This window comes from Esox lucius, chromosome 25, assembly GCF_011004845.1.
Source record: "Esox lucius isolate fEsoLuc1 chromosome 25, fEsoLuc1.pri, whole genome shotgun sequence".
NCBI classification, from domain to species: domain Eukaryota; kingdom Metazoa; phylum Chordata; class Actinopteri; order Esociformes; family Esocidae; genus Esox; species Esox lucius.
The window spans coordinates 197,339-210,854 of record NC_047593.1 but is presented as its reverse complement, the minus strand read 5'-3'; the positions used below and the strand labels follow the sequence as shown (position 1 = coordinate 210,854).

The 13,516-nt window shown below is 43.5% G+C and overlaps 1 protein-coding gene across 1 annotated transcript in view; it reads right to left on the bottom strand.

Moving 5' to 3' along the window:
* The window catches only part of LOC105030948 (retinal guanylyl cyclase 2), a 182,894-nt gene that overhangs the window by 107,670 nt on the left and 61,708 nt on the right, over window positions 1-13,516 (bottom strand). The window contains exons 2-4 of the mRNA XM_029118297.2: window positions 9,944-10,604; window positions 9,155-9,456; window positions 8,710-9,073 (exon numbers count right to left, since the gene is read on the bottom strand). Of these exons, the coding sequence (XP_028974130.2) occupies window positions 8,710-9,073; window positions 9,155-9,456; window positions 9,944-10,586 (1,309 nt within the window). The 5' untranslated portion in view covers window positions 10,587-10,604. The remainder of the gene's footprint in view (window positions 1-8,709; window positions 9,074-9,154; window positions 9,457-9,943; window positions 10,605-13,516) is intronic.

Below are 13,516 nucleotides of genomic sequence, written 5' to 3'. Positions count from 1 at the left end.
CTTAAAGAACAACTAACAGGTCTGTGAGAGACGGAATTCGTACTGGTTGGTAGGTGATCAAATACTTATGTCATGCAATAAAATGCAAATTAATTATTTAAAAATCAGTGTGATTTTCTGGATTTTTGTTTTAGATTCCGTCTCTCACTGTTGAAGAGTACCTATGATAAAAATTACTGATCTCTACTTTATTTGTAAATGGGAAAACATGCAAAATCGGCAGTGTATCAAATACTTGTTCTCCCCACTGTACATCTGGTTCAAATTGTGTCTGTGAAAGATCGGGACATGGAAGTAAGCATCCTTGAGATCTATGCTCGAACAGAAATCTCCCGGCATGAAGGCTTCTCGCAGGTGACTGGTGGTGAGCATACGGAATGGTCGTTTGGCTACGTGCGCATTCAGATTGCACAAATGCAAGATCAGCCTCACTCCTCCCGTTCTCTTGGGAACCAGGAAGTAACGGGAGTAAAAGCCGTTCAATCAATCAATCAAATTTATTTATAAAGCCCTTTTTACAACAGTCTATTTGATTTTAGACTAGGTCAGAAGTATGACCAGGTGGACAAGGACAGGGACAGCAACGGGCCCCCCAAACCAGGGAGGCCCAACATGCAGGAAATCAATCCACCCACATTGCCAGGCATCAACCAAAGGGACACCCACCAACCGCAACCCCCCTGAATGAGGGCCGAGTGCAACAGAGAGTCAACAACAAGCCAGTGACTCTTCCCCCGAAAGGCACTGGAGGGAGGGCATCCCAGTGGCGACGAGAGCCCACCTGGCAAGACAGCAATATCTGAAACGCATGCTTCCAAAGTAGCTAATTTAGGGGCTTCTCCATGCTTCATTGAAATATATAACTGTGTGTCATCAGCATAACAGTGAAAGTTAATATTGTGATTTCGGATTACATCGCCCAGAGGGAGCATATATAGTGAGAACAATAATGGGCCCAGAACCGAGCCTTGAGGAACTCAAAAGCATACCTTTGACTTGCCATCCATATGCCATCCACACTAACGAACTGATATCTTTCAGATAAATAAGATTTAAACCAGGCTAGAACATGTCCATGTATGGGTTTCCAGTCTCTCAATATGGGTTTCCAGTCTCTCTAAGAGAAGGGAGTGATCAGTAGTGTCAAAAGCAGCACTAAGATCAAAATGCAACAGGATGGATGCGGAACCTTTGTCTGAGGCCATTAGAAGGTCATTTGTTACCTTCACGAGTGCAGTCTCAGTACTATGATGGGATCTGAAACCGGACTGAAGTATTTCATAAATGTTATTTGTCTTTAGGAAGGCATTCAGTTGTTGGGAAACACATTTTTCTAAGTTTTTTGAGAGGAACGGGAGGTTCGATATTGGCCTATAATTGTATAATATGTCGGGATCCAGATGAGATTTTTTTAGAAGAGGCTTAATTTCCGCTATTTTTAGTGAGTTTGGTACGCATCCGGAGGAAAGGGATCAATTTATTATGTTCTGTCTGAGATCCTCTGGGACCTCGGAGTTCGCTCCTTTGCTCAACAATTCACCTCTGACAGTAGAGCGGACGCTCTGTCGGGCGATGACATCACCATCTCCACTATCCCGGAGAAGGGGGGTGGAGCTGAGCGGAGCTGAACCAGATAACCCAGTTTGATCGTTTGATCGAGCCAGGCTGACATGGTACTGTGATGACGCCACTCCAAATAACGCTCTGAGAGAGGAATCAAATCGAATCAAAATTTATTTATAAAGCGCTTTTTACAACAACAGTTGTCACAAAGTGCTTTACAGAGACACCCGGCCTTAAACCCCAAGGAGCAAACAACAGTAGTGTTGAATTTCAGTGGCTAGGAAAAACTCCCTAAGAAGGTCGAATTTTAGGAAGAAACCTAGAGAGGACCCAGGCTCAGAGGGGTGACCAGTCCTCTTCTGGCTGTGCCGGGTGAGATATTAAGAGTCCAATTGGAATAATAAATAAATTTCTCTGGGCTAAATCCAGAGTATATTTGATTTTAGACTAGGTCAGAAGTATGACCAGGTGGACAAGGACAGGAACAGCAACGGTCCCCCCAAACCAGGTAATCTGCAGGTGTGGACCAGGACCTCATCTCCTTCTAAAATTTTAAATTGGAGGAAACTGAGAAAAGTTAGTAGTACATCCCTCATGTCCCCCAGCACAATAATATAGCAGCGTAACACCTTGGAAACTGAGACGGGGGGGTCCGGTGACACTGTGGCCCTACCCGGGGGAGGCCCCGGACAGGGCCCAACAGGCAGGAAATCAATCCAACCACATTGGAAGAGCATGAAGTTGGGGAGCATTGGTCAGGAAACGTTCGAATTCCCTCTCTGCCCCTACCGCCGCCGAGCTTGAAGAGAGAGGAAGAGACACGACCCAAGGAGGGCAGGGAAAGATAGGGATGAGAAAAATCTGAAGAAAACATTTGAGCCACATTGGGAGGCTACCTGGCGTTTGTTCCCGTCATAGTGAGCGGGTTGCATCTGTATCACCAAGTGAACTCTCAGGACGCTTGGTAGTCCGCGAACGGCGGGAGAGAGAGGAACCCGGCATTTGCATATGCGAATGTTTCTCTGAAGGCGAGTGAATGTAAACATGGTCGTGCCAGGCAGAACTCTGAGAGCGAATATGCTCAGGACTGGCAGGCAGCGGAATGAGATGCCTCCGAACCCACTAGTCGGCACTTGTCTATTAGAGGTGGCAGGTAGAGACGGAAGAATAGTTATAACTATAACTTCCTGAGAACACTCACAACCCTGAACATAGCTAACATAACTCTTATCTTTACACTGAATAGGGAAAGGAATAGAGCGTGCACAAGCAAAAACATTAGAAGACCTACCAGCTGCAGGGCGAGAATGAGGGAAAAGCCGCTCCACTGTTCATATTCAACGGGGCAGACATAGAGACAGAGAGAGGGCTCGCTGAGACTCTAATAGTCACAGATGGAGGCAAACTAGGGCATGCAAAAGGTACAAGTGACTTAACAGGCTCAGACACCGCCTGAGTCTGCACAAAAGCACAACTTACACCCGAGCAACGTTTAGCTTGTTTATTTAAATGAAAAGAAAGTTGGGCTGAATCTGCCATGCCGTCAGACTTGGCCCTTACTCTGCTGATGGAAGAAGAGGTAAGAGGTACACCCTCTGTGCCTAGCCTGCTCCATGCCTAGTCAGGACGGTCTGGGTTTCTTAAACGGCCCTAGAATATTCAGTCTGGGAGAGGGTTGTCTGCGTTGCACAGGAGGAGGAGCAGGAGCCGCGGCAGTAGGAGGAGGAGGCACCGAGGCAGCAGAAGAGACGACAGCAGAGACTTGGCGGCGCTGGCGGTGCTTAGCAGAGGAGCCCAGGCGATGAGTAGAGGACCGAATGGATAGAACGGCTAGCCAGGGGCAGGTGACAAGATAATTCCTTTCGTCCCTTGTCTGTTTTCTTGAAGGAAGCTATGGCAGTGTGAACGGCATCGCCGAATAAGCCCTCCTGGGATAGAGGTTCGTTCAGGAGGGGTGCATCGGCGTTGCGTAACGAGGACAAAGACAGCCACAGGTGACGGTGTCCGACCACGGAAGAAGCCACTGTGCGTAAGGCGCAGACCGTCTGGGCCTGGTTTTATATTACTCGCTACCTCTTTGATATCACGCAACGATGGAGTAGGTGAACGGTCTAGAGTATGGGAGGCCGCCGACGCGAGGAGAGCAACGTTGTTTGCCACGGCCAGGGCCTGTGATCCCAGGACGTAAACTTTATCCCATAGCTGCCCCGTGTAGCAGTCCTTGGTGTATGGCAAGGCAGGCTTCTTCCCCAACCAGCCCAAGGAATGCAGGAAATGCGCTCTAAAGGAGGGTGGCCGAGCTGATGGGAGCCTGACCCAGGTGAAGGAGGCGTAAGATTTAATGGGAGCTCTGGCGGAAGCTGGAGCCGACCAGGAACCCTTGGCGAAGGCTTTAAAACCATGGACCTCAGGCACAGGGGAGTCCATCGGTTTAACACGTTCTGCCCAGGACATGTCAGAAGGTTCCTTTGGCATTGGCAGTGGAGGCAGGGGCAGCTGAATACGTAGCGCTGCTCTCTCAATCATGCTCGTAACTCCACGAGGAGAGGGGGCGGGCAGAGAGAAGCAGCAGAAGAGAGGGAGAAGCGCAAGACCCGCCACCACAACCCACGTGGGAAGGGAGCGGATCTGTCTGAGTCAGGGGAGTCGGGTCCTGCGTAGGTGCGTCTTCCTCAGACATCTCCTCATAGTCACTGCTAGAATCCAACACGGCAGAGACGTCCACTTCCTGTTCAAAGAAGTTTGCCCTCTCTACACGTGTAGAGAGGGACAAAGCAGTAGGAGCAAGCCGGGGGGTTGTGAGACCCTCGCGAGCATGAGCCGGTCCCAGGCAGGAAACACACAAACGATGAGGGTCATGTTCCGGTGACAGGTCAGCGCAACGGCAAGCGGTGGCGAAAGATTTCTTCATAGTGAGACATCAAACTAAAGAATGCAGACGACAAAAATTCTCAGGCTGAAGCAAAATAAATAAGTAATCAGTAGACACTCAGCAAACGTTTGCTGAATAAAAAGGCGTTCTCTAGGCTCATGGGTCCTATATAGGGGCAGGCGTGCCCTGATTGGCTGTCGCATCTTGCATAATGAGTTTTCAGTAAGGCCGCGGATGCGGCCAGGGTAAACCATTAGGAGCTAAAGCCCCTCTAGGGGGCGGAGCTCCACAAAATATATTGCAGTTATTTATTATTATGTCAGTTATTTCCAATATTGTGCAACCCTACCCTGAACGTGGTATATATGAGCATGATTTTGTAGTTTGTGGCTAAGCAAACAAATGGCTAACAAAAAGCAGATTTATTTGATGAGCTATTTTTTGTTCAAAACAGCTTAATTTCTTGCATCGTTTTGGTTAAAGACCAAAGCTGAATATCCTGATCTGTCAATTTTTTTGGCCCAGCTGCTTTAGATAAGTGTCCAAATGATGTACACGATTGTAGGAGTTTTTTCCGCTAACGGCCGACGAATGTGTTTAATCCTGAACATAGCTCTGAAAATAGCTTACTAGAAAATAGCAGTACATAATAAATGCAATTACTTTCTTTGTGTGAAGTCTGAACAAATGACTGATCATAAGACCTCCGCTGTGCAAATAATGCAAGACAGTAATGCAAGACAGTTAAGCCCTATGTTACTGGTAATACCACAAATATGACATGCCATCTCCAGTGCTACCACAAAGAGATTTGTGCACATGTTGTACCTAAGAAACCGCTACCTGGGGAAACAACATTGCAAATGTCTTCTGCTACCACTCTCCCCCGGGCAGCCAACAAGCAAAAGAAATAACAAAATTTGTAGCCCACGAAATGTAGTGATTTTCTGTAAACAAATGCTTAAAACACTAGAACCGAAATATCTTAATGAAAGCACTTCTCCATATTGTTATACCTTGTCTCTACAGTGAAACCAAACAACATGTTATGGAAAGCTTAAGTGCATTTTCTTATGACATATGAATAGACTAGCCATGCAACACAAGGCTACATCACCATCACAGCATGCAAGGTATTTGGGAGCTTGCTAGCTACGTTTTACAGACTTGTCCACTATACAAGTAACACACAGGAGTAAATTTAGGGGAAGTATAGCTGGCAAGTTGAGGAGGAATGTGACTTGAAGAGGGAAAGACACCATTCTGCAGCTGTGACAGACAATGTGAGGAATATGGACATTGCAGTCAGTGAAAGTGACCTTGTAGTGTGTAGAACACACTATCAATCTTGCGACACAGCGGGAACTGCAGGTATTTTGCATGATCAGTCATATTTTCAAAATCAATGCCAAAATGTCACAATTTCTGCCAGGGTATGTAAACTTATATGCACATCTGTGTGTGTGCGTATACACACAGAAAAAAATTATAAACGCAACACTTTTGTTTTTGGCCCTATTTATCATAAGCTGAACTCAAAGATCTAAGACTTTCTCTATGTACACAAAAGGCCTATTTCTTTCAAATATACTTCACAAATCGGTCTAAATCTGTGTTAATGAGCACTTCTCCTTTGCCAAAATAATCCATCCATCTCACAGGTTTGGCATATCAGGATGCATTATTAGACAGCATGATTATTGCACATGAGTGCCTTAGGCTGGCCACAATAAAAGGCCACTCTAAAATGTGCAGTTTCACTGTACGTTCCGGGGGGGTCCGAAAACCAGTCAGTATCTGGTGTGACCACCATTTGCCTCACACAGTGCAACACATGTCCTTCGCATAGAGTTGATCAGGCTGTTGATTGTGGCCTGTGGAATGTTGGTCCACGCCTCTTCAATGGCTGTGCAAAGTTGCTGGATTTTGGCAGGACCTGGAACACGCTGTCATATACACCGATCCAGAGCATCCCAAACATGCTCAATGGCTCAATGTCCGGTAAGTATGCTGGCCATGCAAGAACTGGGAAAATGCTATTCATTCTCAATGTTCACAATGTTCTCCTAAAATAACTGGTTATAACGAATTTAAAAGCAATTGGCTTGTTTAGGTAAACACAACAGTAAACATTATGTTAGGAAGGATAAGGTGGGGGGACAGCCCGCCCTTTGGGTAAAACCTATGTGACACAAGACAGATGGGCAGCATCTTACCACACCCCTTTTTCCACTATAAGTACTGATGATTGTCATGTATTAAGTTAGAGACTCCTCTGATGATTATTTTTTATAAGCGTTTGACACGTCTCTCTATTTGCAAATAAACTGTTAATTGTACAAGAGAATTTTGAGTTCTGATCGATGAAACTGCCATCACAACACTCCGGCACCAGTTCCAGCATACGGCTACAAAATGTCGAAGGCCGGCCGGTGATGGTGCAACTGAGGCCAGCAAACGAGGTTCAGTAAATGATCTAAGGCAATAGTATAACTTTCCACAGAGCCTGTCTAAAGTTTTTGGCATGCGTGACCATTTTATGGAAATCAACATAATTCGCGTGGAAGCCTATTTATTTTTTTATGTTTCAAACAAACATTCACCTCAAAATCCATTAGTCAGATTGGAAGCATGACTTTGGAATCAAAATATTGTGCAAAAAGATTGTTGTCTATAAACATAATTGCGATCTGGCTCAAATTATTTAGATAATGCAATTATGTAGCTAATAATTGCAACAGCCCTACAGTTGGTATACAGTATTTAAATTGAGTACATGCTCAGCACACAAAGATTATGAAGAGCTCATTCTGCTGACTAAAGAAGTCTCACTTTGGTGGTACGTCTTGACAGCAGCAGGGGGCTCTTGCTCCTTGTATTTTAAAGGTGAACAGCACCCTATTCCTTATTGGGAGAGCTGAGTTAGCAAAACCACCTACAGTAACATGCCCCAGCTGTCGTGTGTGAGCTTTCACCAAGTGGTCTGGGCAACAGACTTTTTATGAATAACTAAGCCTCCTGGATCTGTCTGTGTGCAAACCTTGCATTCCCATGGAAAAATCATGCCAACAACTATTCCTTGTATGTACATTTTGATGTTGTCACCTGTACAGTTGGGAAGAAATACACGTTTGTAACATCAGAATTTCTGTTGTTGGCCTCTGTTGGTCTCTTTACTTGTAATCTTTATGTCATGATACTTGTTCTCGTATATACAATTAAACCTGAAATAATCAACTGTTATGCTAAATACTGAAGAGTTTTTACTTGATACATTTCGAACACATTTTCCATCTTCCACTATTTGGCACCCCAGATGGGACGTCAATATATCCAAGGCAACGGTAGAAACTTGAAGAAAAAAAACATTTGGTGCTTCAGAAAAAGAATGAAATGTCTGTTAGACCAATGTTGTTTGGTTTGAGTATTTAAAAAAATATATGTATGTGTTAAATAAACACATACATACATATTGTTTGCCTTTGTAGCATTAAGTAGGAAGTATATGTTGCTGAGCTGTAGGAGTCAAAAAAGTGTTGACAGAAACAAAAGAAGGATCACTGCAAACTCAGGATCAATGCACTCTTACAACTCAGCTACTGACAGGTGTGTGACATATCTTTCCTAGTTTACATTCCCCTTTAAAAACATTTTTGCTAAAATAAGTGACTCACATTGTCACATCACAGTTGGCAGTTCAGATGACTACTATCCTATTAAAGAGTATTACTGTTCAGAAAATGTTGTTTTATACAAGTGAAAAAAGCACTGGGCTGTAAAAATAATCGTTGTCTATTTTTGCCAAGCATAGGTTTAAATAAATGTTTACTACCTTGCACCAGTGGAGGGAATTGCTAGGTGTTAATTTCGGTTTGAGGATTAAGGTTTGTATGTAAACATCAGTTGTTATGGTTGAATGTATGGCACTGAGTGTGCTTTGCATTGCTGCCCCCGCCTTTTAATGAGGACTAAAATGGAAAAAGGTATTTGGACTTGTTTTATATATCCTTGATAGTTTGTTTATGTATAGCTGTTGCTATGTATAATTGAGAGTATTTTACATTCCTGAAAACTACTGTGAGCTTTACAACCCTATATATTTTTTAACACTGAACCAAAGTTATGACCAGTACAGAACACTGAAAGAAAAACTGACTTGTGTCCATAAAATTTAAGCATCACAAACGCAAGTTATAGTCCACATGTACACTTAAGACATGGATCTCCTACATACAAACACACTCCATACTATAAAAACACTACTTGATGCTCACCTCCTCTACAAGCGGTTTCAGAGCTGAACCAACAGTAGCTGCTTGAGGGTGGTTTCCCCCCAGGGAAATAAATGGACCGAGCCAGAGGTCGTAGTTCAGTGTATGTCTGTGAGGGGTCCAGGGTGTGTGTGGGGAGCAGTTTTTCGCCTCCATCTGAGTCCAGCACAACATAGCGTGTCTGCATCCCTTTACCCTTTTCCCCACCAGAGATGACCTGATTGAAACCTTGGAATTCAAAACCACCCTCCGATTGGCCAAGATCATCACCAGTCACCCACTGCCCGCCCTTTGACTGACGACGCTCCTCTATGGCCATGGCAGCAAAGTATACCATGTTGTAGATGGTACCAAAGAGAGGGGATACCTGCAACACACACATATATGCAACATGTAAAAGAGGATGTCATGAGGTACAAATGGTACAAATACTCTTTCACTCACACACCTCCTCAGCGGGGACACGACTCTTTATTTCATGATTCTTCTGCGCCTGCCGGTATGTATCATAGAAGTTCTCTTCTGAGTCCATGGTGACTGTTACCACTGCATCGTAGGCCTGGCGTAACAGTCGTGTCTGATTGGCTAATCCAGAAAATGCTGTATCCTGATAGGGCAGAGCGTATAGTAGCGTGTCGTAGGGCAAGAACACATATCCATCTGACACCATGTCCATGTCCAATGCAGTCAAAAGCAAGTCACGCTGCTCCTCTCCTCCAACTAATACGGAGCTCATACACATGATCACAACTGTGAGAGAAGGGGAGGGGGGGGGGGGGTTGGTTAGTCATTGAACACCAAAAAGAAATGTGTTAATCCTGTCTTCAGAAGTAACTGTAACTATGGTATTTACTTTAAGTAAAACTGCCTGAATTGGTAAAATGGTCATCCAGGATTGATACATTTTTGGGTACTTTAAATCAATGAATGGTTGGGTAGCATTGTGGCCAGTTTACTTAAAATGTACTGGGTGGTGCGGTTGACCCATCCACCTATCTCAGGATGAATGCACTAACATTAGGTGTAGACCTCTCTGGATAAGAGTGTCTGCTAAATGACTAAAATGCAAAAACAAATTCATGTGAATTTTCAGTCATTACAAGAAGTTGAGTTCTATTTTCCACTGGTTCTATGGTTGCTTTCATCATTAATCAGACACATTGGAACACCCATTCTTCATTAGTCAGTGCAAGTTTGGCTTATAAGTAAACCCACATACACACAGAAATTCACTGACCTTTGACCTTGTCAGCCTCCATAATGGTCCTCAGTGTGGCACGGGGCCCCTCCTTCTTCATCTCCATGGTAATCACTGGGCCAACTGGCAATCCCAGTCCCCGCAGTGATGATGCAACTTCCTCTCCCGTCGCCTCCCATAGGTCGCTAGGAACTGATACGACAGCCACATGTGCCCAGCGGAAGAATCTCAGTATGGTGAAAAGGATGTGTGAAGGAGGTGTTATGGGGGGGAGTGATACTTGGGTCTTTCTATCAGTATTCAGACAACCTGGGGACAGAAGCCCGGCCTCCCAATGAATGGCATATAGGGAAGCGGCAGAACAAAGTGCAGGGTTAAAGGGTCCGAGGTAGGCATGGCCATAGCCCTTCAGCCCGGCGAGGTCAGCCAGACCGTGGGAAGAACTACAGGACTCGGTGAGAAGCTTGACATCATACCAGTAACCACCCTTTAGTCGAGGATCTTTATTTAGCCGTGACAAGGCTAAGTTAACTGCTGCCCTCGGCAATGCCCGTGAGAACAAAATATCACATGTCCATGGACCAATCAAAGCAATCTTGTAGGTCATTGCCCATATTCCCGGGACACCAAGCAACCATAGCCATGCCCCTAGTAACCACCAACCATTCAGTAAGGGTCTCATCACTGCTCTTCACCCCTCCTGTAAAGAGAGAGAGATAAAATGTTTTAAAAAAACATTAGCAGTAACTTTGAGTTAAGAGGTTTTAACCAAAGTCAGTAGGAGAACCTGATAATTATAAAACTGAGAATGCATTCCAATTCTGCAGTTGACAGTAAATTAGTTCATAGCCAGCAAGAAAGTGAAAAAAATTCACCTGAAGGGTACTCCGACTGGTAAATACTAGCGGGAAACATGTCTACGCCACACCTTTTCCCACATGGTGACTATTACATTTACTTGTTGGTCATTAGCCAACTTCAAGCTGCTTCAACCATTAGAACAAAAATGCAGGTGTCATACTTGTGAAATAACCTTCAGAAACCATATTAAGAGATGGCATTTTTTAAATAATGTGTGGTTATTTCCTTAGCAGAGGACATCAGAGGTCACCATATGGGGAAATTCTGAGCTCAAAGATGAAAGATGACTTTCCTACTACCCATTACCTATTTTCCATTTGGTTAGGAAAGCATAACGAGACACATTCAGATAGCCTATCCACTGAGATATCTAGATTGACACAGTATGACCACTTTGCTAATTACTTGCTTAAATTCCTTAAAAACAGGTAGAAACCACACACTGTTCACTAAGTCAATGGACATCATTGCTTTTAGTTTTTACTTTAATGTACATACTTTTGTACCTTGTGTACTTCGTGTCAGGCATATTCACCTCAGGCCCTCAAAGCCTGTCACACTCCATTGCAGCCCCCTAAACAGGGACCTATTTAGACCTATTGGGACATGCGTGCAATTAATAATGAGGTAGAACATAAAACCAGCAAGAAGTTCCAGCCCTTGTAGGGTAGGAGTTGAATACCCCTGCTTTATGTCAAGAATATATCCAAATTAAATAACTCCATGTTTTTTCTTATTAATTAAACTACCATCTATCCCTTGGAAAATAGTCCAACTTATGTAAATGTATCACAAAAAGAGTCATAATTGTTAAAATACTTCTCCAGGTTTAATAGAAGCAACCTCTTGATGATTGGACTATTGGTATGCAATTTGTTCGGCTCCATGGGGCTATGATGTAGTTCTCATCAGCAAATAGTGATGGGAAGTTTGACTCTTTCTTCCGATGCGGATCTTGGCGAGTCGTTCAGTAAGAAGTTTGAATCTTCTGAGTCATTTCGTTCATTTAAGTCAATAATGCCTACAGTCTTATTTTGCTTGGGCAATGACTCGGCCTACGATTTCATCTGTGTTTATCATTAAAATCAAAAATCAACTACTACATAATTTTTTTAGGCTTACCATGTGTCCAATTATTTGTTACATTTCTTTATAATGCTGTCTTTCTTTGTGAACGTTAAATTAACATCGTATTCCGTGGTTGGGTAGAACTCCGCTGCCACTCGTTCAGATGAACGAATCAACTGGAACGATAAAACTGAACGAATCAGTGGTTCACAAGTCTTTTTTACTTAGGCAAAAGCTTTGTGCTTGTTTTCATCTGTGTTTTTCATAACATAAATAATAAACTAACTATATCAATTATAATCTTTGTTCAATTATCAGTTATAAACATGTCTTTATGATGTTCCTGCCTTGATCTATTTTTCTTTGCGAATGTACATAGACATTGATCGGAGAACTGAGCTGGAGGACCAGGTATGAACCAAGTTATCATGTTGTAGAAATACGCAGTCAAATGTTCGAATGAATGATACAATTGAACGATTCACTAGAAAAAATTACTTGTGAGTCCCGAGTCACTAAAAAGATTAGTTTAATTCAAACATATCATTTGCAATCAGTGTCCAGTGTCTTGGGTAACATTTGCTTCTCAAAAAGGTCTGGATCACCAGGTGTGGGCCATCAGCCCCACCTTTCTGAGCTCACCTGGAGACGTGTGAAACTCTGAGCAAACTGGAGTGTAATTAAATGCATAAAGGGCAGAATATGCTGATTATTGTTGTGGAAATTCTTGAACTGATGTATACTTGGTCCTATACATGTATAAATGGGTTACTAGTTAAAGATACCGAGTCCCCATGTTTGGATAAGAAAAGGAATGTAGGAGAGGGGGCTCTGGTGTCATTATTGACTGGAATCAGCAGATTATAGGGTTACTTGTAAATCTGCTAATCTGTATAACCCATCAGAGTCTATCTATTGTTTGACTACTCTGATGATTATTTTGTAAGTGTTAGACGCGTCTCTCTATTTGCAAAATAACTGTTAATTGTGACAAGGGAATTTTGTCTCTGTACTTACTCCTATAAGTGTTGATCGATGGAATTACCATCACACTTTGGGAGCTCGTCCTTGGTTACTTATCCTGGTGTCTCTGAATCATATCCTAGCGGGTCAAATTTGTATGGCCGGAGACTAGGTCTCTGAAGCCTAGAATCCTCCCCCGCTCGTGGACTGGCTGCGAAAGGGGTGAGAGTCCGGGCGCCTGGCTTAAAATATTTTTGCGATTCATCAGTACAGGTACCCGGGCTTACATTTTGAACTAAGGAGGTAAGAGCGCAATACAGTTGCGGTTGGACCACAAGGTTAAAAATCTGCAGTTAAGGTTGGACCGTATCGATACAATCTGCAGCAAATGTTGGACCCTTTGAGAGGTTGGACCTCTGAAACTAGATTTACTGGGTAAATCGGGAATATGGGTAAGTGCGGCAGTAAGCTATTGATCGTCCCTCATAGTTACGTGGGCTGAAAACAAAATAAAACAAAAACAAATCCCTGAAGTTTATGGTGTTTGGACATGTAAACAAATGTACCTTTGGGAGTAGGTTTTCTGGCGTTTTCATTCGGTGGTGGATGTGTGGAAGCTACCACTAGACATTCGACTGGACATTGGATTTAGGAAGATACCCATGGGAATCAAGACAATGGCTGTTTAGATGTTGTGTTCCTGCAAGAATAGAGACAGTT